The sequence below is a fragment of the Dermochelys coriacea genome, chromosome 6, assembly GCF_009764565.3.
Source record: "Dermochelys coriacea isolate rDerCor1 chromosome 6, rDerCor1.pri.v4, whole genome shotgun sequence".
Classification (NCBI taxonomy): domain Eukaryota; kingdom Metazoa; phylum Chordata; order Testudines; family Dermochelyidae; genus Dermochelys; species Dermochelys coriacea.
The window spans coordinates 23073910-23100743 of NC_050073.1; the positions used below are offsets into that span (position 1 = coordinate 23073910).

At 39.9% G+C, this 26834-nt stretch overlaps 1 protein-coding gene across 5 annotated transcripts in view; it reads right to left on the reverse strand.

The window, feature by feature from the left end:
* The window catches only part of PTPRJ (protein tyrosine phosphatase receptor type J), a 122155-nt gene that overhangs the window by 40133 nt on the left and 55188 nt on the right, over nucleotides 1-26834 (reverse strand). For 4 of the 5 annotated variants that reach the window (XM_043516389.1, XM_043516387.1, XM_043516386.1 and 1 more), the window contains exons 2-5: nucleotides 8399-8417; nucleotides 7669-7890; nucleotides 687-956; nucleotides 209-478 (exon numbers count right to left, since the gene is read on the reverse strand). In XM_043516389.1, coding sequence (XP_043372324.1) covers nucleotides 209-478; nucleotides 687-956; nucleotides 7669-7890; nucleotides 8399-8417 — 781 coding nt within the window. The remainder of the gene's footprint in view (nucleotides 1-208; nucleotides 479-686; nucleotides 957-7668; nucleotides 7891-8398; nucleotides 8418-26834) is intronic. The other variant, XM_043516388.1, reaches the window with a different exon arrangement.

A 26834-nucleotide genomic window follows, 5' to 3' on the forward strand; every position in this document is an offset into this window, starting at 1 on the left:
CTGTTGAAGACAAGAGACAATTATTTGTTGAGGTGTTGTTATTTGTGGAATAGCAGTTGTGGGCTGACTGCACTATAATCTTGCACTCTTAACTCTGAGGTATTAGTGGTAGAGTTTGCTTTCCCACCCCTATGTATTCCACAGGAATTGTCACACTTGGTTATCAGAGTATTTACATGAAACAGTCAAATGTTGCTCAATGACTTACTTGTATAAATGGACGCTGAATTTGGGTCTCCTTCAGTCTTGTTATCTGCTGCGAGTGGAAATATTGTGAAATTGTAAAATGTACCAGGATTTAAGTCTGAAATTACAGCTTTCCTGGAATTGACTGTTATGTTCCTAGTGGATGAAGGTTTATTTTCAATGAGTATCCTGTAACTGTACTCAGAAGCAGCAACATCTTTGTTTTCCCAGGTTAAAGACACTTTGTCTGTACTGACATTGAAAACCTCGATGTTAAACACTGGACTCGGCACTGTTGAAGACAAGAGACAATTATTTGTTGAGGTGTTGTTATTTGTGGAATAGCAGTTGTGGGCTGACTGCACTATAATCTTGCACTCTTAACTCTGAGGTATTAGTGGTAGAGTTTGCTTTCCCACCCCTATGTATTCCACAGGAATTGTCACACTTGGTTATCAGAGTATTTACATGAAACAGTCAAATGTTGCTCAATGACTTACTTGTATAAATGGACGCTGAATTTGGGTCTCCTTCAGTCTTGTTATCTGCTGCGAGTGGAAATATTGTGAAATTGTAAAATGTACCAGGATTTAAGTCTGAAATTACAGCTTTCCTGGAATTGACTGTTATGTTCCTAGTGGATGAAGGTTTATTTTCAATGAGTATCCTGTAACTGTACTCAGAAGCAGCAACATCTTTGTTTTCCCAGGTTAAAGACACTTTGTCTGTACTGACATTGAAAACCTCGATGTTAAACACTGGACTCGGCACTGTTGAAGACAAGAGACAATTATTTGTTGAGGTGTATTTATTTGTGGAATAACAGTTTTGGGCTGACTGCACTGTAGCCTTGCACTCTTAACTCTGAGGTATTAGCAGTAGAGTTTACCTTTCCAATACCCTGCATTCCATAGGAATTGCCACAATGGGTTGTCTGGTCCAGTAGATCTTTTTAAAGTCTGACATCCCAATTTACCATAAAGTCTTACATGGGCCATGTGTGGGTGCAATGAAAGTCTCCCTTAAAGAAGATATTACTTACTCTCTATTCCCACCAGCCCCAAGCCTGCTGCCTGAAAAATAACTCAGTCCCTTTCTTATATAGATGTTTGTGGCTTTGGGTCTCCTTCAGTCTTATTATCCACAGCTAGTGGAAATATTGTGAAGCTGTAAAAGGTCCCAAGTTCTAAGTCAATAATTACATCGCATGGTTTTCAAGATATGGCTCCCAATAGGTTAGGTTTTATTTTTAATATATATCCCATAACTGTATGTTAAAGTTCATTCATGTGCACTAACATTTGTAACCTGGATGTTAAAAACTGGACTGGGCTCTGTTTAAGAATCCGAAAGAGGTAATTTATCTTTAGCATGGAAGAAAGAATTGCATAAATAAAAAAATGTAATCACAGAAAATGTTAAGAGTTTGTATACTGAGATTGAATTCTGGCAGGGGATTGTATGGAAATGGTAACGTAAGGCAGTGCCTGTCACCTTTACATCACCAGTTTGATTTCAGCTCAGGCTGACGATTGTAAATCACTGTAGCCTGCTGGCTGTTTAGTGACCTGCATGAAAAAAGAGTTGCTAGCCATAATCCATTTCCATACAGATCAATTCTATACCCTATAAACCACTATCACAACTGGCATCTTTGTTAGTGGGAGTTCAGAAAGACCAACAAGTGAACAGTCATGGAAAATGAACTGGCTCCTTTCCCCTTAGAAGACAGAATACAAAGGTCAAGGTTGAAGCTTGCTGACAAGGGAGAATTTTGCATTTCTGCTGCCTAAAGCATAGACAGAGAATTTCACAGGGATATCAATTCTGCAACTTTCAGAAGCACACATCCAGTTAAAATTAAAGCGCAATATCACTGGACCAGACTAAAATTAAAGGACCAAATCCTCAGCCCTTTGGGCTGCTCCAGCCTTCCCATCTCCTATTACTACTATCATGTAAGGGATATGCCAGGATTGGGAAGGTGGGTCTGATGTAAGTTACACTGGGTGCCATTTCAGCTCTCAGCAGACTCATGTTCAGGAAAACAGAAAGGTGGTTGAGGGCTACCTTTCCTGCACACGTCATCTTTAATTTTACCAAGCATCAGCACAGCACAGCTCAGGAAACATAACACATATCCCTGAATTTTATTTAATTCCTATCTTATTATGCTGAGGAATGAATAGATTTGCTTAACTGCTTTTTTACTTATTTTTTTAAATACTCTACATTTTCTTCTATATTGCAATTCATACAAATGTAGGTGTGTAGGGCTCTACAGAAATAATACATTTATAACTAAAGCACATCCCTTATATGTTTTTAACTGCTAGGATTTTCAAAAGGCCAAGGAGGTCACACCAGGTCTTGATTAAACAGGGCACAGCATGCCAGAAGTCAGGTTTGTTTGTTTGTTTGTTTGTTTGTTTGTTTGTTTAAACGAGAAATGAAATTAATGACAATACCAGTAAACATTTCCTACTTAACTTTTATCCTTAGTTGTCCTAGACAAAACCAAAGCTTTGCTCACCTGGGATACAATTATCAATGAAGCTCATACTTCAGATTAACTATTGTCTACTGGATTTTATTACTTGAATGTAAGTTACTTTGAACGTCCTTTTTTTGAGTGAAATCCTGGCTCCACTGAAGTCAATGGAGTAAGTGTTCAACAAAACAACTAAGAGAAAGTATTAAATATTCAAATATTCACATTCTTTGAATGGATGCACTACAATGATAACATGATTTTAATACATATTTTAAAGTACTTAGTCTCCAAAATCACCAGGTACTTCTAAAATATTTATATGAAGCAATATATATTATGAAAATTCCCCAAGACTCTATACTATCAATGAATGTTTACTTCTCTTATATTGGAAGCAATATGTATTAAAAATGTAAAGAGAAAGTACAGGATTATATCATGGAAGTAGCTTGTAAGATAAATTTGGTGGTTTTGGGATTTTTTTTTAATTTACACAGTGCTTTAAAATTACTGATAAATTAACCAAAAGAAAACAGAATTTACCTTACAAAAAATTAAGAAAATATCTAATTTCCTGTTCATGCCAGTGGTGAGTTGCTTCTAGTGTGTCTCAGGGCTCGTCTACATGGTGGTTTAGTCCACACCAGAAGGATGTAAATTTTAGTCCACATTAGCATGCCACACAGTAACTATGGACCCTGCAGCACTCAAGAAAAGTTCCCTAGTGCATGTTAACATAATCCAGTTTCGCACAGCACTACATCAGCTCACAGTAGGGAACTTTGAGTGCATGTCAGCAGGATCCACACAGGCCAGTTAGCATGTGACATGCTAGTGTGGACCTCTCTGGTGCAGACTAAAGCACTGTGTAGACAAGCCCTTCTTCTTACTTCTCAGTAAGGGGTCTAGTCTGTTGAAGTTGTATGAATTGGACTTCCTCCAAAATTTGCAAATACACATGCTGGAAATGCAAAAAAGGGAAAGGGTCCCTTATCCATATGCTGTGGCCTTGTTTGGTGTGGGATAAAACTTTTGACAGGACAAACAAGACTCTTGAATCACAGCTTATGCACAACAGCAAGCTGTGCAAGTGCAGGCAAAAACATCCTTGTTAGTTCCCCTGACTCCAAATAAAAAGGAATATTTCCTCAGAACCACCATAGCAACTACAAAAAACCAACAATCCAGACTTTAGCAGCTCAGAAATGCTCAGTGATATCCCATATAGACGATCTGGTTAAAATGCGTCTGGGACTTACCAAACATGAATGAATTCATTTAAGAACAGTGACAAAGCTGGACAACTTCGGTGAAATATAGTACTTCCTTCTGGGCATTTATTCAAGTGCAAACAGCCCCTCAATGCAAGGAAAATTCCTTGATCAAGAGGGCCATAATCTTTATGAGTGAAGAGTGCTCTCTCTCTCTCTCTCTCTCTCTCTTGCACGCGCACAGACACACACAAGGCTATGAAGACCGTGGGATGATTCCCCATTGTAACACATACTCTTGTATTTATTGTAGCACTAGCTTTTATTGTTAATTCTGTGGGCCAGACATTATGTTCTTAAAGCTACTAAGCAGCCCAGCATTACTAACTGCAGCAGCATTGCGTTGGCAGAAATCACTTATCTCGGGGCTTGTCTACACTTACCAGGGGATTGATAAGACAATCGGTGCATCGGCAGTCCATTTAGCGGGTCTAGTGAAGACCCGCTAAATCAAACGCAGATCGCTCTCCCATCGACTCCTGTATTCCACTGGAGTAAGAGGAGCTGACGGGAGAGCGTCTCCCGTCGACATCGCGTAGGGTGGACCCCGCAGTAAGTAGATCTAAGCTACGTCGATTTGAGTTATGCTAGTCACGTAACCCAAATTGCATAGCTGAGATTGATTTTTCCCCGTAGTGTAGACAAAGCCTTAGACTGAACAGGTACAAGTAGATCAACTAAAATGTAGGGTTTTCTGTCAAAGATGTACAGACATTTCATAAATCAGACAAAGTGATGAGGTGACAGAGGTTGAAACCACAGATTATCATTTCAGAATGTTTTCTTGAAAGAGGTTTCAATGACTTACTCGCAGGGACGGTGTTAAGACTCGCTGGGGCCCAGGGCAGAAACTAAGGAGCCAAAGCCTGAGCCCCAGTGCGCCGGGCTGAAGCCGAAGCCCAGTCACGTAGCTTAGCTTTCCAGGGCCCCCTGTGGCAGAAATGCTGGCCCTGCTTACTCATACAGGTCTCTGTGGCAGCAGGGTCTCCTTCAGTCCCTGCAGCTTGTGCAAAGACCCTAACTGCATAAAAGGCACCAGGTTTCGAATCCCATAATGGTAGCAGTCGTGATTTGGGAAGTGATGTTTTTTGGAGAAAAACTTTCATTAACTGCATAGACTGTCCTATAAGTTTACTGAGAAGGCTCATCATTACTGTTTTACCAAGTCAAGGTTACTTCTCCTGTGGCGATATTTGTAACTTTGATGTTAAAAACTGCACTGGGTTCTGTCTGGTAAAAAGTATATGTATTATTAGTACAGCAAGAACATTTGCTGAAAGGAAAACAAAACAATTAGTGCTCCAATATTAATTCACAGAAAATAAATGGTGTTTTTACATGATAGGGTTGGGGTTTTTTTAAGACCTACTACAGTATTCAATAAAAAAAAAAAAAAAAAAAAAAAAAGGAGTACTTGTGGCACCTTAGAGACTAACAAATTTATTTGAGCATAAGATTTCGTGAGCTACAGCTCACTTCATCGGATGCTTTCCATGGAGTGAGCTGTAGATCATGAAAGCTTATGCTCAAATAAATTTGTTAGTCTCTAAGGTGCCACAAGTACTCCTTTTCTTTTTTGCGAATACAGACTAACAACGGCTGCTACTCTGAAACCTACAGTATTCTATAACAGTGATCCAAAAAAGTGTCGTTTACAATCATGTTTTATTTAGCCCCAGGACTAGTGAATACTATTATTAATTTTATAGGGTAGGGTAGAGCATGAAATGTCATTTTTGTCATTATGGGACATGGCAAGACAAGCTGTTCTGCTTGTGAACGTATCAGAGTACACTTTCATGTAATGTCTTTCTAGTGACTTTGCTCTGGAAGTTCTTAATGCCATTCTAGGATTTGTCATAACATGGATTATCATATGCTTGAACTTTGAGCACTTCCCATACTGCACCTCATGGCCTTATTAATGTAAAAAGTTCCTTCTTTTACTATAACTGGCATTCTTCTAGCCGTTCTGGTTAGATTAATCGGTATGTTTTGTCTGAGTGCACCACTCTGGTTATGCATCAGCAAAGAAGTACAAAGCAGCTGACGTGTACCAATGAATGTAGCTCTGTATCTTTCATATGAAACCATTAAGGAATTACTAGTTTAATTATGGGACACCCAAAACCTGTGTACACTTTTGACCACACCATTTTACTAATATTTGATTGTGAGGTTAAACTTACCCTAACTGTTTCTCTCTTTCTTCCATGGCCTTACAAGATATGTAGCCTTCTTGTATACAAAGTGCATCTATACTGCCCTTCAAAGCTATTTTTCTAAATCTCAGAAGTAATTTTTCCAATACAGAATATGGAATAATCTGGAAAAGTGCCTTATAAATGTTAGATTCTGGAGCTAAATTATATAACACTATGGGCAGTTATACAGACAGGCAAGTGGTTGCAATACTAACAATTACAAGAATATATATAAAAGATCATACTTCCAAAATATGCCATTAGAGTCGCTCAGTGTTGTGCTGATAGATCAGTCAGATTTATTAGAATGAAACTTATCAAAGGGAATTTCTTTGCTTTAAACACGTCTGATGCTAACCACAAGACTATATTAATTCATAGCCTCCAACAGAATTTTCACAGTGCTTCCCACAACCTCTCCTTTTAGCGTCAATCAGCTAATCCAGGCCTGGTGTAAATTTAGCAGGGAACGGATTATAATGAGCATTAAGAAGGAAAGGGTCAGTTTTGAATAGGAGGATGGTGATGAGAAGTCTTGAGTAACAACAGGGGAAATAGAAAGGGGGCAGCAAGACACAGTAATGTGGCCAGAGGCTAACATTTACTGATAGAGGGCAGCACCCTTAGAACTCCTTAAGGACTTACTGATGTACTCAGGTGGAATATGCTGGGCTAGGTTTTCATTTATGTGCATATAAAGACTTATTTTATTTAGTCTACTTATGCCAGGAGGCAGTCAGGACTCTGGAGGCCTTAGCAGTAACTTTCCTCATCCACAACTGGGCATTTCCTAGTTGTTGATCACTGATCCCCTTCACCCCTTAACCCTTTCAGTCCCTTTTCCATCTTAGGGTTTGGTCAGCCAGGACTGAGGAGCTGCAGCACTGACCTCCACAACACTCACATATCAGGCTGCCTCATCTCTCCTCCCTACACCATTCAGGCTGTTGAAGGCTGTTACCACCAACCTGCTGGTCTTTCTAAAAGATACTTATTGCAACTGTGGGAGAAGGGGCATTCCTGACTATATAACAATGTAAGGAGAAGGCCCTTGAATACAGGACCAGCAGCCAACATCATCTGCATATGTGGTACAGTACCATATATATTATAGTATATAAGTAGTTGCAAGAATGATTTGTCACACAAGTATTTCAAATATAAGTCACAGTCCAAACACATACTTCGCTAGCCTAACTCTATACATTTGTCCATGCTGCCAGCTGAAGCCATGAAAAGGAAAGTAACCCTTCATAGGTAAAGAGTCTATAACTAGGTGAAAGCACCTGCATTCATGAACTATTTTAAGGCCACATGTTCACAAACTGTGTTCAGAGCCTACTAAGCAGGTATAGGTCTTTGACATAACATGGTTCACTACTCTGACAGGAATCTAGGTGGAGCCATACTCTGTTATGCCATTTGCTTTCTCGTGGTGTAGAGAGGATTTAAAAGGGTAAGAAAGCTATAAATGAAAAGATACTCCCTCCCACAACAACCTCGCGTCACTTACTTGTTGTAATATTTTTGCAGCATGATTCTGTACCATTTTTAAAGTTGATAATGTATTGTACACCAGGGGAAAGACCTCCTATTGAATTGTTCAGTGGTGAATCCTGGAACAGAGTTCCATTTGCAAAAGTTACATTACTTATTGTAAAGTTTTCTGGAAATGTGTCTATGTTGATTTCTGTCATTGTTGCATTTGCATTTACTGAGCTGCAAGCTTTAAGACCTATAGGAAAAGGAAAAATTATAGAAAAATGGTTAAACATCTTCACATAATTCTGGTATTTCACTTTATGTATGGGTATTCACTTTTGTTATTGCTAATTAGGTTTTCTTCAGACACCACCACTTTAAATACCGCTTTACTGTTCCCTGCTTTTACATCAGACTTTTTTTACTTTGCTTTAATTGTACGGTCGTGTCCAATCACCGGCCATTGGAGATATTTGCTGCTAGCAGTTGCAGATCGGCTACATGCCATTGTAGGCAGTCCCATCATCCCATCCTCTCCATAAACCTATCAAGCTCAGTCTTGAAGCCAGTTAGGTCTTTTGCTACCACTGCTCCCCTTGGAAGCCAGTTCCTGAACTTCACTCCTCTGATGGTTAGAAACCTTCATCTAATTTCAAGCCTGACCTCATTGATGGCCAATTTATATCCATTTGTTCTTGTGTCCACATTGTGAAATTAGGATACTAAACAAAATCATAATAAAGTAATAGATTGGCACTTACAGGCAGCTGCAGGTTTGACCTGAAAATAAAATAAATAATAGGAGTTAGATAACTAAGTATTGGAAGTACGAAACAGAAATTAAACATCTTCAAATTAACAGCTGGAGAGAGAATATATAATCAGATCAAATCTATGTTTGCTAGTAGATATCAAAACTTTTGATATGCAAAATGAACACCCAAAATTTAAGGACATACAAAATAGTAGCTAAAAATACTTATTTAACAGAAAAAAAAAATTGTTCAGCTATATTGCACGTGCGGAGGGGGGGTTATACAGCAATCATCATATTTCAATATTTAATTACAGAAATAGGTATACACAACTAATCTTATTTTTTATACTGTACCTAAAAAGTTATAAAAGAAACCTATAGGATCTTAGACAAAATACTAGAAAATGCGTCTTAGGGAATCATCTTCCCTTGGAAGGGACGAGCCTAGAGCTAAGAAGTCTTTTCCATCTATGATTTAAAACATTCTCCCATCCTCCGTATACTATACAATAAGCATTACTATTATGTCTCCATGTGTTTCTGATCCAAAGCTCTCTGAACTCAGTGAAATTTGAAAGATATTTCATTGATAAACTGGAAACAGTTTTAAGACTGTTATTTTTATTGTATATGTTGACATACAATAATTGTCTGGGCATGAGAAGCATTCTCCAAGAACCCAATCTGCAGCCTTTCTAATAGCAATGCCAACATGCGTGCATGTGTTAGCAAAAGCAAATCCAAGGAGGTGCCTTGCAATTTCTGATTAAGCTGTTTTAATACCTGCAAACATTTAATGCAGTTTCCCAAGCTTTTTTTTGCTGCACTCTGCTTTGGAGAGTCATGTCCTATGTATATCCCACATCTTTCTAAGAAACTCTGTTTCTTTGGATACCTGGGGTCCAGGAGTCCATCCTGGCCAGGGTCCCCCAGCTTGTGAGCATCCCCTTTCCATGATATGCACTGGGTGGGTGATAGACAGTTCGGCTGCACCCCTTTCCTTGTGTTCCCACCCCTGGGACTCCCCAGAATCACTCACAGGCCACAGGCTCCTTTGGCCCTGACACAATCCCCAGCATGCATGCACAAGAGGCTGTGCAGGAAGGGAGGAACTCTCACAAGGGGGCACATGCACACAAGCCTCTGGAGAGGAGAGTGAGCTGACATGCTCCCCACCCCCTGAAGCTGCTGCACAGGAAAATGTTATGCCCCAAACTCCTCCTAGCTCTTCTAGCCTGGCAGCAGCAGCTGGAGCCGCAGGTTTAGCTAGCGAGAGGACAGTCAGGTCCTTGCATCCACCAGATAACCTTGGCACCTCCCTTCCCAGACAAGGAGAAATGCCCCAGTTTGAAAACTGATTTAATGGAACTGACCCATAATTATTTTTTTACCACTAGGTGGCAGCAGACAATATAGATTGGAAAATGCACATAAAAGAGACTAAAGACCAACACTAGATGGAGTTCTGCAGGCACATACACACAGAAAACAAACTGAACTTTCAGATCCTCATAACCTACTGATGCAAACTGACTGTTTCCTTTGCTGCATAGTGGTAATATATTTTAACAATTACATGTAAGGATTAAACAGACAAAATTATTTACGTCGTGTAACTTGCCTATATGCGCATGAACAGTCCATACAAGTACACATAGATATCAAGTGTAAGAAGCCTTTAAGAAAAGGAAGAAATTGGAAAATCTAAATAATATCATATATTCACCTCTTGCCCCTTCTTCATTTGCATAAAAAAATCTCAAAATCAAACAGAGTTTTGTAATGCATTCTAGTGGGTGGAAACCGACTTAGCCTAGAGTTTGAGGAAATTCTCCAGGCACAGGAAGGCTTCTTCCCAAAGACCTCTGTCCCTGGCATTTGCTAGGACAGCCTCTGTCTGAATGGACTGAGCAGCTGGCAAGCACCTTCCCCTCTAGCATTACTGCCAGATTTATAAAGGCCAGACTGGTCATCCACTCTGATGTGATTCACCCCATATTATGGTAAGGAGACACTAGGGACCTGTATGAAATCATACCTAGCCTTGCGTTAATGTAAAACCTCATGTAGATGAGGTACTACTCATATTTAGAGAGATTAGCGATTCAGGCAAATAGCAAATTCATCTTCTATGGTTCAGGTTTCGTCTCACTTCTTCAAGTACTTGTACATTTGCAATCTCTTTCTCTCTAACACCACAGCCTCTCAGAGGGCTAGTCTGGGTTGCAGAGACCACCTGGCCTCTTGTTCTTTCCCATCAGCTCTGCTGGCCTACCAGTTTTACCCAGAGAATAAAGGTAAAGATGTGACTTTGCTCATCATCATATTATAAAGGAAGTTGGCTATTCTGGACACCAATACCTGCCACAATAAAACTAGCACAGAATGTGGATTCCCCTCGGTCCTGTTCTGCTACATGTTCACCATTACATGTTCCACACACTATTTTAATGTGGTTGGAAAGATGGTGTGTTCTTACATAATTCTGATTGAATATTCAGTGCACAAAAACGTTGTCTGGTCCCTTAACCATTTGGCACACACATTTCCCACCTCTATGCAGTGGTTTTCCTCCCTGGCTGAGGCTGCTTGTTTAGTATATGGAAATGATCTTTTAGTTCCATATGAGATTAGCATTCACACACTCTTTCCTCCCACTCACTGGAATACCTGCATTTCCTGACTCTAGTGATAAGCCACCTTTGGTCATACTGTCAAAAACACCATATTTTAATGATTATACATTTCACCCAAAGTTCTGATCTATATCAAATATGAATCACAAACATATGGAGCCTGTCATGGGGCCTTCAAGCTCCCTTCCATGTTCACAGATCCCCAAGAAGAGGAGTGCCACTCACACAAGAAACTCCCTTTCTCCTCTGCCACCAGCAGAACTCAGGCTATGTGAAGCTGGAGGGGACATGGCAGAGTAGCCAGCTGTGCTCTTTCAGATTGTTCCCTGAAAGTTTAGCACCATTCATGATCTGCCCTTTAGTTACTTCCTTTCCCATAAAAAAAAAAAAAAAGCCCAGTGATGCCCATGATCCTGCAATACCTGTCTCTCTCTCTTCCTTCTACCCCTAACGTTTATCACCCAGTTAAAACATATATTTAAACATTAATCCAAAACGTGACTTGAAAACGCTGCTTAAACAACAAAATGGGCAACTACCCCAAATTTTTGTTTTGTGAAGAACAAACTGCTCCTCCTTTTTAGTCCAAAAAGTTTATTGTTTTGTGGTTCCCTTCAGTATCACATGCTTCTCCTCATCTCACAATGCCCCTCTAACTTTCCAGAAACAGACACTAGCCTGATCTACACCTAAAGCATAGGTTAACCTAGCTACATTACTTGGGGTGTGACAAATTCACACCTCTGAGAGACATAGTTAAGCCGATCTATGTCCCAGTATAGAAATGGCTAGGTCTATGGAAGAATACTTCTATCAACTTAGCTACCAGGTGGATTTACTACAGTAATGGAAAAAAACCCCTTTCATCACTGTAGTAAGTGTGTACACTGATGCTTGTAGTGTACACAAAGCCACAGATCTCACAAACTGAACTTCCCAAAACACAACCACTTTCACACCAGAGAACACCCAAAAAACGACACAGAACATATGTAAGAGTCAGTCTTGCCTAACTGAGGCCACGTCTACACTACAGCTGAAGCCGGCATAACATACTGTTGCTCAGTGGTGTGAATAAACAACCCACCTGAGTGACATAAGTTACACTGACGTAAGGGTTCATGTGCACAGTGCTATTGCAGTGGGAGAGCTTCTCCCGCTGACAGAACTTCTGCTGTTTGTGGAGATGGTTTTATTTTGTCTAAGGGAGAGCTCTCTCCCTTCGGCATATAGCATCTTCACCAGACATGCTGCATCGGTGCAGCTGTGCCACTGCAGCACTGTACATGTAGACATGCCCTAAATGTTGTAACTACAAGTCGTAAACTAAACTATTCCCTAGCTCCATATAGTTACTGAATGAAACTATATTTATACAAAATATTTGATCATTATCTCAGAGGATATTCATGCTGAACACCTGATTCTCCTCATATTCACATCTGATACATTAGAAGCCTCTGCATTTCCCCTTTCCTTTTCAATTGTATTTAATTTATATATTCATATATGGAACGTCTTTTTAACAAAATACTTGGATTGTGGGGAAAAACAAAAAAGCCCAGGAAATAACCTTTAGAAACCAAAGGTGAAAAATGCAGTAAAATGAGAGACACTGATCATTTTAGCTGAACAAAAACAGGGGGGGGATGTATAACCAAGCTTTTCATTGTAGTTTCAATGACCACAACTTTTCATGTGGCAGGTAGCAAGTCTCCGAGCTTGATCAAAGTGGTTGAACTCTGAAGTGGGGTTGTCACTGTCAAGCACACACTGTTCAAGGTGGAGTTGCTCTAGCTGAATTTGGCTCATACTGTCAGGTAGCCATTGTAGCATGGCTGTACTGGGAATGGAGGCTCGCAATCTTCTATGGGGTCGTCCTGAAATGATGAAAGAAAAGACTGCAGAGGGAAAGAGACAAGAGACGGCGATATGAAGAAACGGGAGGAATGATGCTGATGGTAGAGAGTTCTCTGAGAAGGGGAAAAATAGGTACAAAAAGCTGATCAAGAGTTGTGGCTACTTGGTGATATAAAGCCCCTGTGCAAAATGATTAGGCAACGTGTACAATGACTCAGTGGGAGGCATTTTTTTTTTTTTAAATCCAGGTTCCCGGAGAGGGGGAAAAAAACCCTGCCAGCAGGACAGCACCTGCTTTAGCCACTCAAGTTTCCAAAACAAAACCAAAACAAAGTGGTTTTGTTCATGTAAATACAGGAGTAGGAAGCCATTTGACTGCACATTAAGGGTACTAAAAAAATAAAAATAAAAAATCCTGACCTGACTTCTGAGAAGCAGCTTTATTCTTGTGTTGCCTGCTTTGCTGGCTCAGCAATCGGTATATGAAGCTACGTCTACTCTGCGGATCTTGCAGCCGCACAGCTGTTCCACTGCAACTGCCCCGCTGTACGGTCTCCGGTGCAGACGCTCTATGCCGGTGGGAGAGAGCTCCCCCAATAGCCTAATTAAACTACCCCCAACGAGCGCAGGTAGCTATGCCAGCGGGAGAGTGTCTCCTACCAACACAGCGCAGTCCACACCAGCACTTCTGTCGGTGAAACTTATGTTAGTCAAGGGGTGGTTTTTTCACACCCCGACCGACAAAAGTGCTAGTGTAGACACAGCCTAAGCAACTCGGAGGTAAAACCAGGAAATCCATTAGACCCCCATCGAAGATGAAGACTTTTCACACATGCATATGTTCATACTTTCTCCCATGCTGTCCTTCAAGCTTGGGAGGCACTCCCTATAAATATCTGCAAGTCTTCTACCCGATTATCCTTCTTCAAACTCTCTTTTTTTGTCATGGCTACAATTAACTTGACAACAGTTAGGCCAGTGGTGTGCCTAGACCATGGTGTGCCTATCATGTTCATCTGTATTGTCTCATTCTTTCCTTGTACTCCCCCATCTGTCTGTCTGTATCCATCTGATGTCTCTTGTCTTATGCTTGGATTGTATGCTCCTGGGGATAGGGACGGTTTATTTGTTGTGTCCTTATACAATGCCTATACACACAATAGGGTCCTAGTCCATGACTAGAGCTCCTAGAAGCTATACTAAATAATAATAAGGCTACTCCCTCAACCCCAATTCCCTCAAACTGTGAACTAGCTAGAAACTTAATTGACGGAAAGAGCACTCTCTTCACACCCTTCCCACACCCTATCACCAAAGAATAATATTTCAAGTGTAGAAAAAGTTTTCCTGTAAGAGTGTTAAAATAAAGATTTTGAAAAAAATCACAATTAAATAATTATGATATTGCAATAGTGGGTTTTCATTTAAGTTTAATAATAAAGAAAGGTGTATTGTCTAGAATGTTTGCAGCTACAGGTCAACATATGCACAACCCCTACAGGCAAGTGGCTTGTTGTTTTCCTGGGACTGGTAACAATGCACAGCATGCAATACTTAGAGCAGGGAAATTCAGACTCAGAAATATGAAAGAATAACCAAACTTCTTCAAAGAAACCAAAATGCTATTTCACCCCCACTATGTTTGTGATAGGCAGAGCTGAGGGAACATGCACCCATTCTAGTCAAGGGCAACATCTGAGATTAATTCAGTGGATGAAGGATTAAACCCAGAGTAAGGAGAGAGGAGTCAGTGAATACTGATTTGAACTTGAAAGCCATTTGATGGTTTTCAGAAGAACTAAAAAGAAAAGGAGTACCCGTGGCACCTTAGAGACTAACAAATTTATTAGAGCATAAGCTTTCGTGAGCTACAGCTCACTTCATCGGATGCATTTGGTGGAAAAAGCAGAGGAGAGATTTATATATACACACACACACACACACACACACACACACAGAGAGAGAACATGAAACAAATATTTGTTTCATCCGATGCATCCGATGAAGTGAGCTGTAGCTCACGAAAGCTTATGCTCTAATAAATTTGTTAGTCTCTAAGGTGCCACGGGTACTCCTTTTCTTTTTGCGAATACAGACTAACACAGCTGCTACTCTGAAACCTGTCAGAAGAACTAAGAATCCATGGCTCCCACTGACTTCAGTGGTAGTTGTGGATGTTCTGCCCTTCTGAAAATCAGGGCCTTGTGTTTGTGGGGGAGGGGAGTTAATATAAAAAGTTATCCAAATGCCACAAAAGAATGTTTAGTTATATAGTACAGTTCTACTGAAGATAATAGTTAGTTAATTCCAGTTTTCTGACCTCCACTAGGCCTTTTATGAGTTATTCTGCTGAACCTATTTCAGCTGATAACCAGTGATACACTTAATCAAATGTATTTATGCTACATACACTAACTCCACAAAACAACAAACTTTAACTCATTTCAATGGGGAACTCAAAATACATTTAAAGCAAATGCCAACATCAAAACTTCCCCTCCGATATCTTTGCAGCATGCAGGGTCATCCCATAAAATGCCCTTTAACAGACCACAGTGACTTCCTCATTTAGTGAGTGTTGATGGGTTTATCTCTAGGGAAACTGGCTCTAATTTTAGAAATAGCACACTAAATTGCTTTCTGTGAAAGCTTTAGTTTTTTCCCCTCTTTTAACCCTGAATAAAGTAGTTTCACTAAAGACAACAAAGAAAAACAAAATAGGAGAAAAAAAATCCAAATGAACAGTTGGTGTTCATTATCAGACGGACAATCGACTGAAACCATTCAAGCCTCACACACTATTAGTGTTGCAACTCCACAGAAAGAAGCTATGAAAAAAGTAAATACAATCTATATTCACACACTAACAGTGGTGGCCTTTGCACAAGGCATTTTTAGATATTAAGCATTTATTTTCACTTCGTGTGTATTTAGATTTGATCTCTGACATTTGTAAAAGTTCTCTTATCCCCTAAGCCATGCCCTGCCCCCAGCCCCAACCACAGATCAAACATCACCAATATTTGGTATTTCCATGGGTTTTTTGTGACAAAAATCATGGATTTCTAATTTGTGTTGCAACCATGTTTTTGCCCCAGCTGAAAAAAGATATGTAAGACATGCCTGTCTCTCAGCCTTGTAGATAGGCCCGAAAGAAAATTGCAACCAAATGTACTGAGGACAGGCTCTGTCTCCTCCCTTCCTCGTCCTCTCTACCTTTTCCCTGCATCCCCCTTTTAGGGCAGTGTTTTTCCACTCTCAGTCTCTCCAGGCATCCAGTGACTTCAAGAAGAGTGACCGTAGGATGACCCGCCTCCTTATCAACATTATCAAGGTTTGTAAAATGGGTGCAGTGTGCAAAACAATGGCAGAATTATCTTTCTGGATAAAAGGGCTTAATTTGATAACCTTAATACTATAAATTAGTCCAAAGATGAACCTTTTATTCACCCAGCCTCCACTCCACTCAAAACTTTGGTGGATTTGATGGAATGCAAGCTGTACTCCATATAACCTAACATAGTTTTGGTTTCAGAAGAAGAAAGAATCTGAAAATCAAAACCTGGCCTCTTTGAACAATCTTTATGGGGGGGAGGGGATTACAGTACTTTGACGACAGAGTTATTTATCACATTGCCATGGACTTGAAATAGCAGAAGTACCTTCAGTTACTCAAAATACATATTTGACTTCAGATTTGAAATGCTGTGTAGTAAACCTTGAACTACTGGAGAGTAAATCAGGAAATAACCCTAACTGAAGTTTCAGTGGGGGCATAGGAAAAATTCCTTCCGACTTATACTAGCATCCATATTCATCTCCCATTACACTAAATACAGCGGAAAGATTAAACTTTGCAGTGTGGTCTAGATTTCAATATACATCCCAGAAGGGGGCTGATCGAAATTTTACTTCAGCCAAAAGAATAACACTTGAGACAGTCTAGTAGTGTTCCCCCCCCCCCCCCACACACACACACACACATAGCTGGCCTTTGAGACTTACAACTGGAAGCTTGCTACTGATCAAAGTAAATATTGAAAGGATAAGCAGGAGCTCAAAAATTTGTTTTTTTAATTTAAAAAAATACAAGCCCAGAAAGGCCTGTGGAATCTCCAGTGTACCTACCATTGAACCTTTGGAGGATCAGGTGACTGATCTAGCAGTTAGCTTTCAGAAAATCTATTTCTGTAGAACAGATCTAACATTAAAAAAATGGAGCTAAAATTATGTGAAGAGCTCCCATGGGGGGAGGAGGGGATCACGCATTACATCTGTTCCCCTCACCCACGCTCTCCTTCTCCTCAGTCCCAGAAAGGCTCTTTGGAGGCAGAAGGCCACTCCCCCACAAAGCGATATGGCACCAGGTATTGCTTTATTTGATTGTGTCTGTATAATGCACAAACAGCCGGAACATATTAACATGATTCTTCCAGCGAGATTTAGGTAGAAGAGACTTGGCTGACAATATGCTAAAGCACTAAAAAGAAATGCTTCACAGCTAACAACCAGCATTTTCCCCAAGAATTAAGAGAAATTCTAATGCTATCCACAACAGCACCAGCTTGAATAGTGCCTGAATAGTGTTGAATGCTCATTGTCCTACTGGAGTAGCAGGAGCAGGATCTATTCTTGCCATGCTGACTCACTGCCTCTGGGGATGTGACCCGTCATAGAATCATAGAATATCAGGGTTGGAAAGGAACTCAGGAGGTCATCTAGTCCAACCCCCTGCTCAAAGCAGGACCAATCCCCAATTTTTGCCCCAGATCCCTAAATGGTCCCCTCACAACCCTGGGTTTAGCAGGCTAATGCATTAAGTTGCAACTGAAACCCCAAACAGAAATATACCCTTTACAGAGTTTCCTCATTTCCTAATCTCCTACACACCTGGGGAAAGCCACTTTTTAGCAGCTACCAAATTATGGGTTATTGTTTAAAAGCCTTTCCCCAATCCCAACATTACTTAAGTTGTCGTTTATGTACATATCAGTGGCACATGATCTTGAAGAACCAATCAACTGACCAATGCTGTCACCTCCTAGTGTCCTGGACTTTTCTAAAGCAACACACCTGTCATTGACCCTCCAGCACCTCCAATAATAAATACACAGATAAATAAAAAGCACCACTCTGTAGACAGTTTAAAAAGCAACAGTGCTAAATTCATCTTGCAGAAAGACTATATACGTTTTCACATATCAAAGTCATCCTAATACTCCATATACTTTTACTCACCAGCAACCACATACCACACAACAGAACCACTAACCCAGGAACCTATCCTTGCAACAAAGCCCATTGCCAACTGTGTCCACATATCTATTCAGGGGACACCATCATAGGGCCTAATCACATCAGCCACACTATCAGAGGCTCGTTCACCTGCACATCGAACAATGTGATATATGCCATCATGTGCCAGCAATGCCCCTCTGCATGTACATTGGTCAAACTGGACAGTCTCTACGTAAAAGAATAAATGGACACAAATCAGACATCAAGAATTATAACATTCAAAAACCAATTGGAGAACACTTCAATCTCTCTGGTCACTCGATTACAGACCTAAAAGTGGCAATACATCAACAAAAAAACTTCAGAAATAGACTCCAAAGAGAGACCGCTGAATTGAAATTAATTTGCAAACTGGATACAATTAACTTAGACTTGAATAGAGACTGGGAGTGGAGGGATCATTACACAAAGTAAAACTATTTCCCCATGTTTATCCCCCCCCCCCCCCCCACTGTTCCTCAGATGTTCTTGTCAACTGCTGGAAATGGCCCACCTTGATTATTACTACAAAAGTTCCCCTCTCCCTCCCCCCCCCCCCCCCCCCGCTCTCCTGCTGGTAATAGCTCACCTTAAGTGATTACTCTGGTTACAGTGTGTATGGTAACACCCATTGTTTCATGTTCTCTGTGTATATAAATCTCCCCAGTGTATTTTCCACCAATGAAGTGAGCTGTAGCTCATGAAAGCTTATGCTCAAATAAATTTGTTAGTCTCTAAGGTGCCACAAGTACTCCTTTTCTTGTTGTGAATACAGACTAACACGGCTGCTACTCTGATACTTTTACATAAGATCTCTTTTCAATGACAGTGCAGTTGAGTTTGTGTCTTGCAACAGTTTGCAAAAGAGAATAGTTTGCTTGTCTGATGGCAAAAAGTAATATTTGAAAGAGCTACTTACTAAGGGCCAAACTTGCCTTATTTTCACCAAGCAGACACATCGTCAGTGGGACAACTGGTGTGACTAAATTGAGCAATACGAGGCTTTAAAGTGGTACCTGGTAATCTTGTCTTTTATTTATGATTTTGTTAGGTACATGAATTACAACATCCTTACATGTAAAACTAAAGTTTGCAGAGCCAACTGCCAAAATAAACAAACAATGCACATTGCTGCATAGACACCCAGAGTTAACCCAAGCAGGCACACCCTCCATGACCTGTAAGGGAGAGTGTACAATGAAAAAATAAATAGGATCCCATAGTAATGGCACGTTTGTAATGGTGTAAATATCAACAGAAAGAAGCCAGAATTTGCCATACAGCCAACAAAGGACATACATGAAGGCGTCTGTAGCAGCCTGATTGTCCAGATCAGTTTTTAAAAACATAGTACAGAAATGAGGAGCCTTCTTGGAAATTTCCCATCATAGGCTTGTTTCACAATGGACTGTTATCACCTCTACTATTGCTGTGCTATGTCTCTAACCACAAGTTGTTTATAGTTTTGGAGTCACACCCCTTACAAATGAATATACAGATCATTAATTTAGGAAAATATAAAACAATAACATTAAAAGAAAAAAAACCTCCAACATATAAAAAAAAATCATCTGTCTAGTTGTGAAACAATGAGGTAAAATGTAAAATAAGAACAAAATTAGATTGTAGTTTTGTAGTACTCCAACTCAATGTTAGTGTTGTCTTCAGGACTAGGGAATACCTTCCACTGACAGTCTTCAGACTGCTCAGGTGTAATGCTAGACACAACACTGACTGTGCCTGACATGACACCCCCTTGCTTTAACAAGCTGAAACGGTGGTACATAAAAGCCTGTGTATTCTGTCCATATTGCTATAGGTGTCAAACTCTGGGTGCTAGGTGGTCAGGCTTGATGGATGGAGAGGTAGTTGAAACCAGATAGGGTTGGGACTGGGCCAAGGGCAGTGCTAACACCAGGGTCCAGGGACAGGCCGTGGGTCAGAAGCAGTTGGAATCAGTCCAAGGGTCTGGAGACAAGTGCAGGGCTGGAGCAGGGTCAGGTTAGGGCACAAACAAGGCTAAGCAGGCTGGAACAAGGCTTGGGCAAGGCTAAGGGCAGGAACAGGCACTGGTTCAAGAGCAGGCTGGAAGCCTAGGGAGTCTGTAATACCGCAAGGCAGTGGGAGGGCTCCTGGCCAAGTCGTGCTGTTCCAACACTTGCAGCTCTGGCAAGGTCTGTCTAATACCTGCAGCTGGGGGTCATCTGACATGGACCTTGCTCAGAGATAGGCGGCTCTGCAGCATGCCTGAGGGCTAAGTCACTGCAGGCTCTGTTGGAGGGGTGAATCATGGCAGATGAGTGTACAGTCCTGGTCTGGCTGCAGGTTTATTTCACAGCTGGTCCCTTTTTATTTTATTTTTTCCTCTTTGTCCTCAGTAGGCACCACAAAACTTCCCAGTTTAATACCATTTGCAAAGTTCAGTGCTTCTCAACCACCTCATGAATACTGGACCTAGCAATGACCTCTGAGCCCAATCATAGACACTTCCCCTTAACTTGATGTGTTGCCATCGTCTACCATTTGTTAATGATCCTTCAGCCAACTCTCAATACAATTTTGTATGTTTTTGAACACTATAAAATACTTGACTAAAATCCAAATAAGCCATATGTCCTGTGTTCCCTCAATGCATTAATTTTGCAAGTCTATCAACCACAACAAATTTAAAAAAGCAATCGTATTTTCCTGGAAAGATCAGTTCTTGATAAACTTAGGGTCATATTATCCTGTAAATATTTAACAAGTTTTCCTCCTAATATTTTCCATTTAATTTTTTCCCCTGTTTAAATGCTAGTGTTCAAATGCAAAATATTATCTGTTTATTACATGGGACATTTTGTACAAAACCTACTCAGTTCCAGTCTTGATTCTCTAGTCCTGGATAAGAAGAAAGTTTGACCTATTCCCTGTGTTTAGCATCTAGACAACCTTCCAGCAGACAAAAAATACAGGAGGTCCCTTCAGTGTGGAGACTTTCTTGCTATGTACTTATGTTTCTGTGATGCAGACCACAGGCCACTAGAGGCCACATAAAACCACCAAACCTACATTTGTATGACTAAAAGTTATAATGCCAGACTGCCAGACAAGTTAATGCATTATGAAAGCATGTCTTAGAATTACTCTGCTAGAATGCATTGGATGAAAGCAGATGCATACCTTGATTTAGCCATACATCACAGAAACATAAAAATGTAAGGCTGGAAGGGACTTCGAGAGTCCAGCCCCCTATGCTGGGGACAGGACCAAGTAAACCTAGACCATCCCCTGACAGGTGTTCAACCCATTCTTAAAAACCTATGAGGGGGATTCCACAACCATCCTTGGAAGCCTCTTCCAGAGATTAACTACCCTTATAGTTAGAAAAAGTTTTCCTAATAGCTAACCTAAAACTCCCTTGCTGAAGACTAAGCCTCATTAGTTCTTGTCCTACCTTCAGCAGACATGGAGAACAATTGATCACAATCCTCTTTACAGCAGCCCTTAACATATTTGAGGACTGTTATCAGGTCCCCATACAATCTTCTTTTCTCAAGACTAAACAGAAGGCCCCTTTTTAAAGCTTTCTTCATAAAAGGCCAGTCATTTTTGTTGCCCTCTTCTGGACTCTCTCCAATTTCTCTACATTTTTCCTAAAAAGTGTGGCACCCAGAATTGGACACCATACTCCTGCTAAGGCCTCACTAGTGCCAAATAGAGCAGACAGGTTTCAGAGTAGCAGCCGTGTTAGTCTGTATTCGCAAAAAGAAAAGGAGTACTTGTGGCACCTTAGAAACTAACACATTTATTAGAGCATAAGCTTTCGTGAGCTACAGCTCACTTCAACAGTTACCTCCCATGTCTTACACACAACTCTCCTGTTAATACACACCAGAATATTAGCCTTTTCTGCAACTGCATCATATTGTTGATTCATATTCAATTTGCGATCCACTATACCCCCCCAGATCTTTTTCAGCAGTTTTGCATTTGATTTTTCCTTCCTAAGTGAAGTACTTTGTAATTATCTTTACTGAATTTCATCTTGTTGATTTCAGACCAATCTTCCAATTTGTCAGGGTCTATTTGAATTCTAACCCTGTCCGCCAACGTGCCTGAAATCCCTTCCAGCTTGGTGTCATCCACAAATTTTATTAGCATACGCTCCACTCCATTATCCAAGTCATTAATGAAAATATTGAATAGCATTAGAATCAGGACTGACCCCTGCAGGACCCCACTAAATACCCTTCCAGTTTGACAATGACCATTGATAACTACTCTTTGGAGTATGATCTTTCACCAGTTTTGCACCCACTTTATAGTAATTTCATCTAGACCACATTTCCCTAGTTTGCTTATGAGAATGTCATGTGGGATTGTATCGGAAACCTTACTAAAATCAGGATATATTAATCTACTACTTCCTCCTATCCACTAGGCCAGTATACCTGCCAAAGAAGGAAATTAGGTTGGTTTCGCATGATTCGTTTTTGACAAATCTATTCTGGCTATGCCCTAAAATGCTATTATCCTCTAGGTGCTTACAAAATGATTGATATCTATCAAACTTGTAATATACATTAAGACTTCACTATTTCCTCCCCCCCCCCATCTCTGCTTTTCTTTTGTCAAAAGAGACAAATGAACCTGTTGGGACTATTATGATTTCACTAGGACCTTAATGACAGGTTTCAGAGTAGCAGCCGTGTTAGTCTGTATTCGCAAAAAGAAAAGGAGTACTTGTGGCACCCTAGAGGCTAACAAATTTATTTGAGCATAAGCTTTCGTGAGCTACAGTCCTTAAGTATCACAGATACCTGAAACAAAAGTAGTAATTATGCACAAATTACTGTGTGCACTCAAACGAAAAGGTTTATCAATTTGAATTTCTCCCTGTGAACATTAGCAATCACTTTCAGAAGCATTAATGTCAGTTGGATCACCTCAACTTCTCCCTTTAAAACTTTCTTCATAACTTAGATTCTTTAGATATACTATCATCTTTGCTGCCCCACATTGCATCCTGTCTCATGCAATATTATCGTTCCCACAGTATTGTGATCAGTGCTGCATTCCAGATGAGGGTTAACAAACAAGTACCTTATATAACAGCACATACCACTAGTTGAGTCTTTGACACGAGCTGTGCACTGAGCAGAGGATTCTTTGGCAGTTGCACCCAATCCTTTTACAAGTAGTTACACTGCATCAGACCTACATTTAACACTTCCTCACCTAGCTTTTTGAGTCCAGACCAATTATTTTATATTTCTGTTCACAGTGACCGGTGTTTCCAATGTGGTTGTCTGATTGTGCCAACTTTTTTCTTTCTTTGTTTGTTTGTTACGTTATTGGCTTGGCCTCAGAATTTCTTTTAGAGCAACTTATTTGCTGCATCCTAAATCCTACATTGCACTATTTTGCATTAAACCTATATACAAATTTTCTCTGAAATAAAACTAACATTTGATCAACTTTTTCAAAAAAAATCTGAAGTGTGTAGCAATGGCAAAAATGGGAGATCCAAACACCTTCAAACTTGGAGAAATTCTGATCACAATTTGACTTTTGTCTCTCAGTTCCTATCTCATGGATAGAAACCCTCAGAGAACACTTCCTTATTGTCACAGACCAATGAGGAAGAAATTAAAACCCTCAAATCATTTAGTCTGGCCTTTAATCAACTGTACATGTATCTCATTTAATGGATTTAAACTTTAGCAAAAGGCAAAACAGACTGCTAAAGTCCAAAACATGTAGTATTACTTGGAACAGAAAACAACAGATCCCATTGTACTGCTCCAATAAGTTCATCTTCTTGTGCTCTGGCAGAATGTTGCCACCCTCTCCGCCCTTCACCCCTACCCCCAAGAAGAAATTGAATAGCAACAGGAATGAGAATTGGCCCTGCCATCACCCCACCACCCTACTGGCCTCTATGAATAAATTGAGACTTGAAGAAAAGCTAATTCACTGATAACTTGAGTTTTCTTTCATTTCAGAGCTAGAATACATGGCTATAAGTGGTCCATTTAATAGCCACTTGTTTGCTGTGAGAGGCTAAATATAGGGCCTGATTTTGTGGTAGATCTATGGGTGGCGCAGCTGCAGAACAATGAAGGATTCCAGGCCTAACTGGCTGTGAACTTTTAGTGGAGAAATTAGGGTTCATGTTTTATTTCTGCTGGGTTTCCTTCTTTCCAATCGATAGTAAGGAAGCCTCAGCAGGTTTGGTTTAGCTCAGATAAACCTCCAAAAGTTTGGATGTTATTTCAGCTCTTATGTCTAGGAATCAGATGTACATGTGTGCTTGGTCCTGAGGTTGGTAATAATCATATTAATTTAAATAGTTTGCATGCTGCATCCCACATTCTTGCTTGGTTTTGTGCTTTATATTAAAAATAATAAAGAAAACATTTATTTAAAAAAGAAAATCAGCCCTTATGGCATTTCCACAGTCATTTGAATAGATCGGAAACACCATCTAACTAGACTCTTTGGTATTTCTATATAATTTTATATTTTTCTATTGCTCATATCACCACAGTGTGTAAGCGTGAAGTCTCTTTCCACATTATGGTCCAACTCCAGATATCCAGGTTAAAGCAAAAGTTGTAAAACAGAAGGTTATTAAACTTTTCAAATTTTAAGAAAGATTTGCAGTAGGATCAGTCTGGCTTAAGTGATTCTTCCCATTTTTATCCAAATTCATTGATTAGTAATCAACATCAAATATCCACTGTGGCATATTATATTTATATCTAACTCATGGAGTAGCATTGTTTAAATATAAAGTCTTCTTTCACCTAGAGAAATAATGGATATTCAACATATGCAGCAGATTTTAAGACGTAAATTCTACTGTTTTTCTAAGGGTGTTGGATTTATGAAGGTGATCACATACCTTATTTTTCAACAGATTGCTTTGGTAAGCTAACTTAATGCTACTGTATAATGTGGCTTGATCCAAAACCCTCTCAAATACATGGAAAGACTTCCATTAATTTTAACAGGTTTTACATCAAGCCTTTAGGGAGTAAGGCAATGTCTTACTTTAAGTGTTAAAACATATTAAATATTAGCAGACCTGTGTATTAGGCTACTGTTGTTTAGCATAAAATAGCAAGTTTCACTGTGAGTTTTTATATTTTGCCAGACTGGAAAACCTAACTGAAATATATCTGGGATTAAGAGAACTATTAGAAACGGATGAGTGTTATTAAGAGTAATTTTATTACATTTATCTACCTTACTCAAGATTACTTCCCCTCAGGGAAAACGAAAAAAAGAGAATACCAATGGCTGCAATCCAGAGTAAGCAATAGCTCACTTTGGCAGTACCTTGCTGTAGGTACACCTGCAGCAACAAGATTTTCTTGCCTCAGTTGTTATCAGTGAAGAGTGGGATATTGAAAAGGAAGAACAGAGCACAAAAAAAGTAAGATATGTCAGTCCCTGACATTGTAGAAGAATGTTTAGAGAATAGGAAAACCAATTTACTTCAGGACTGTTTCTGGTTTTTCTGCTCACATTCCTCTACATCTGAGGAAAGAGGCTGCAATATCCCAAACCTATTTATTAAAAAACTTATCAAAAATGCCTCTCAGGACATTTTGGAATCCAAAGGAAAGCCTTCTTATAGTCTACCCAGACCATACAAATTAATGTTTATTTCCCCACCATCACCACCCACAGGCACCAAGGCTGCTATAATGGACTGAATGGACCTGGCTGCCAGGGAACCAATCACATACAGTAGAAAACAAACCCTGGAATACATTGAGTCCACTTACTTGGGACAGTATCCTAGAATTGGGCGACTAAAGATTGCTGCTAGGAGGCCTGGACGAAAGCCAAGAGATAAATCCACATGCCTCCCTTCTCATCCCCTTTCCTCTTTATCTCTTCCCCCAGCCGACCCTCTTCCCTCCGGACTTTGATTTTATTAATCTTTTGTTTTTTTCGGATAGGTACCACAAAATCTGCATGCTGGGAATATAGCAGATAATATGTGGGAATCCAAGCACAGTGTCAATGACTTGGCTTTTTCTAATTTTTGATGTAGAATACTTTTGTACTTGTTCTATATGTTAGCACCTAGAACATGTTTGGTTTGTTATAAAAGAAAAAGATAGAAAAGGTAAATTAAATAAAAAATATATATATAAATTTTAAATGTGTGGCTTGTTAGTTCTCACATACAAGACAGCAATCATTCTAGCATTGGTCAGTCTTCAGCCACAAGCCTTAGTTTCCTGTGATGAGCTCTACTTTTAGTAAGTCCTCAGCAACACTCTTCTGCTAGGTAGTTTCTTTTTTCATTCATTCTCTAATTAAATTTAAGACCTCCCAGAGGGTTTTGTAGTTAAACCTGGAAGGTCACCCTCATCATTTGGCCCAATCCTCCTGGCTATACTCTTCAGAACATACAATTTATTGTCTTCTGCTACACGCTCCTCAAAGTTGCCTCATCTTGGAAGCACTGCAATTGTGAAAAATATCTCAGCTTCCTCTCCAGCTGCTGTCTATTGTTGGGTTAAATAATGTAAATAACTCCCCTCTTTATCACCAAAACACTGATTAGATCCTAGGAGAACAAGAGCCACTCAGTTTATAGAAACACATTTATATTTAGCATATACAGATGAAACCATGCCTATAATTAATAGTATTTCCAATCTA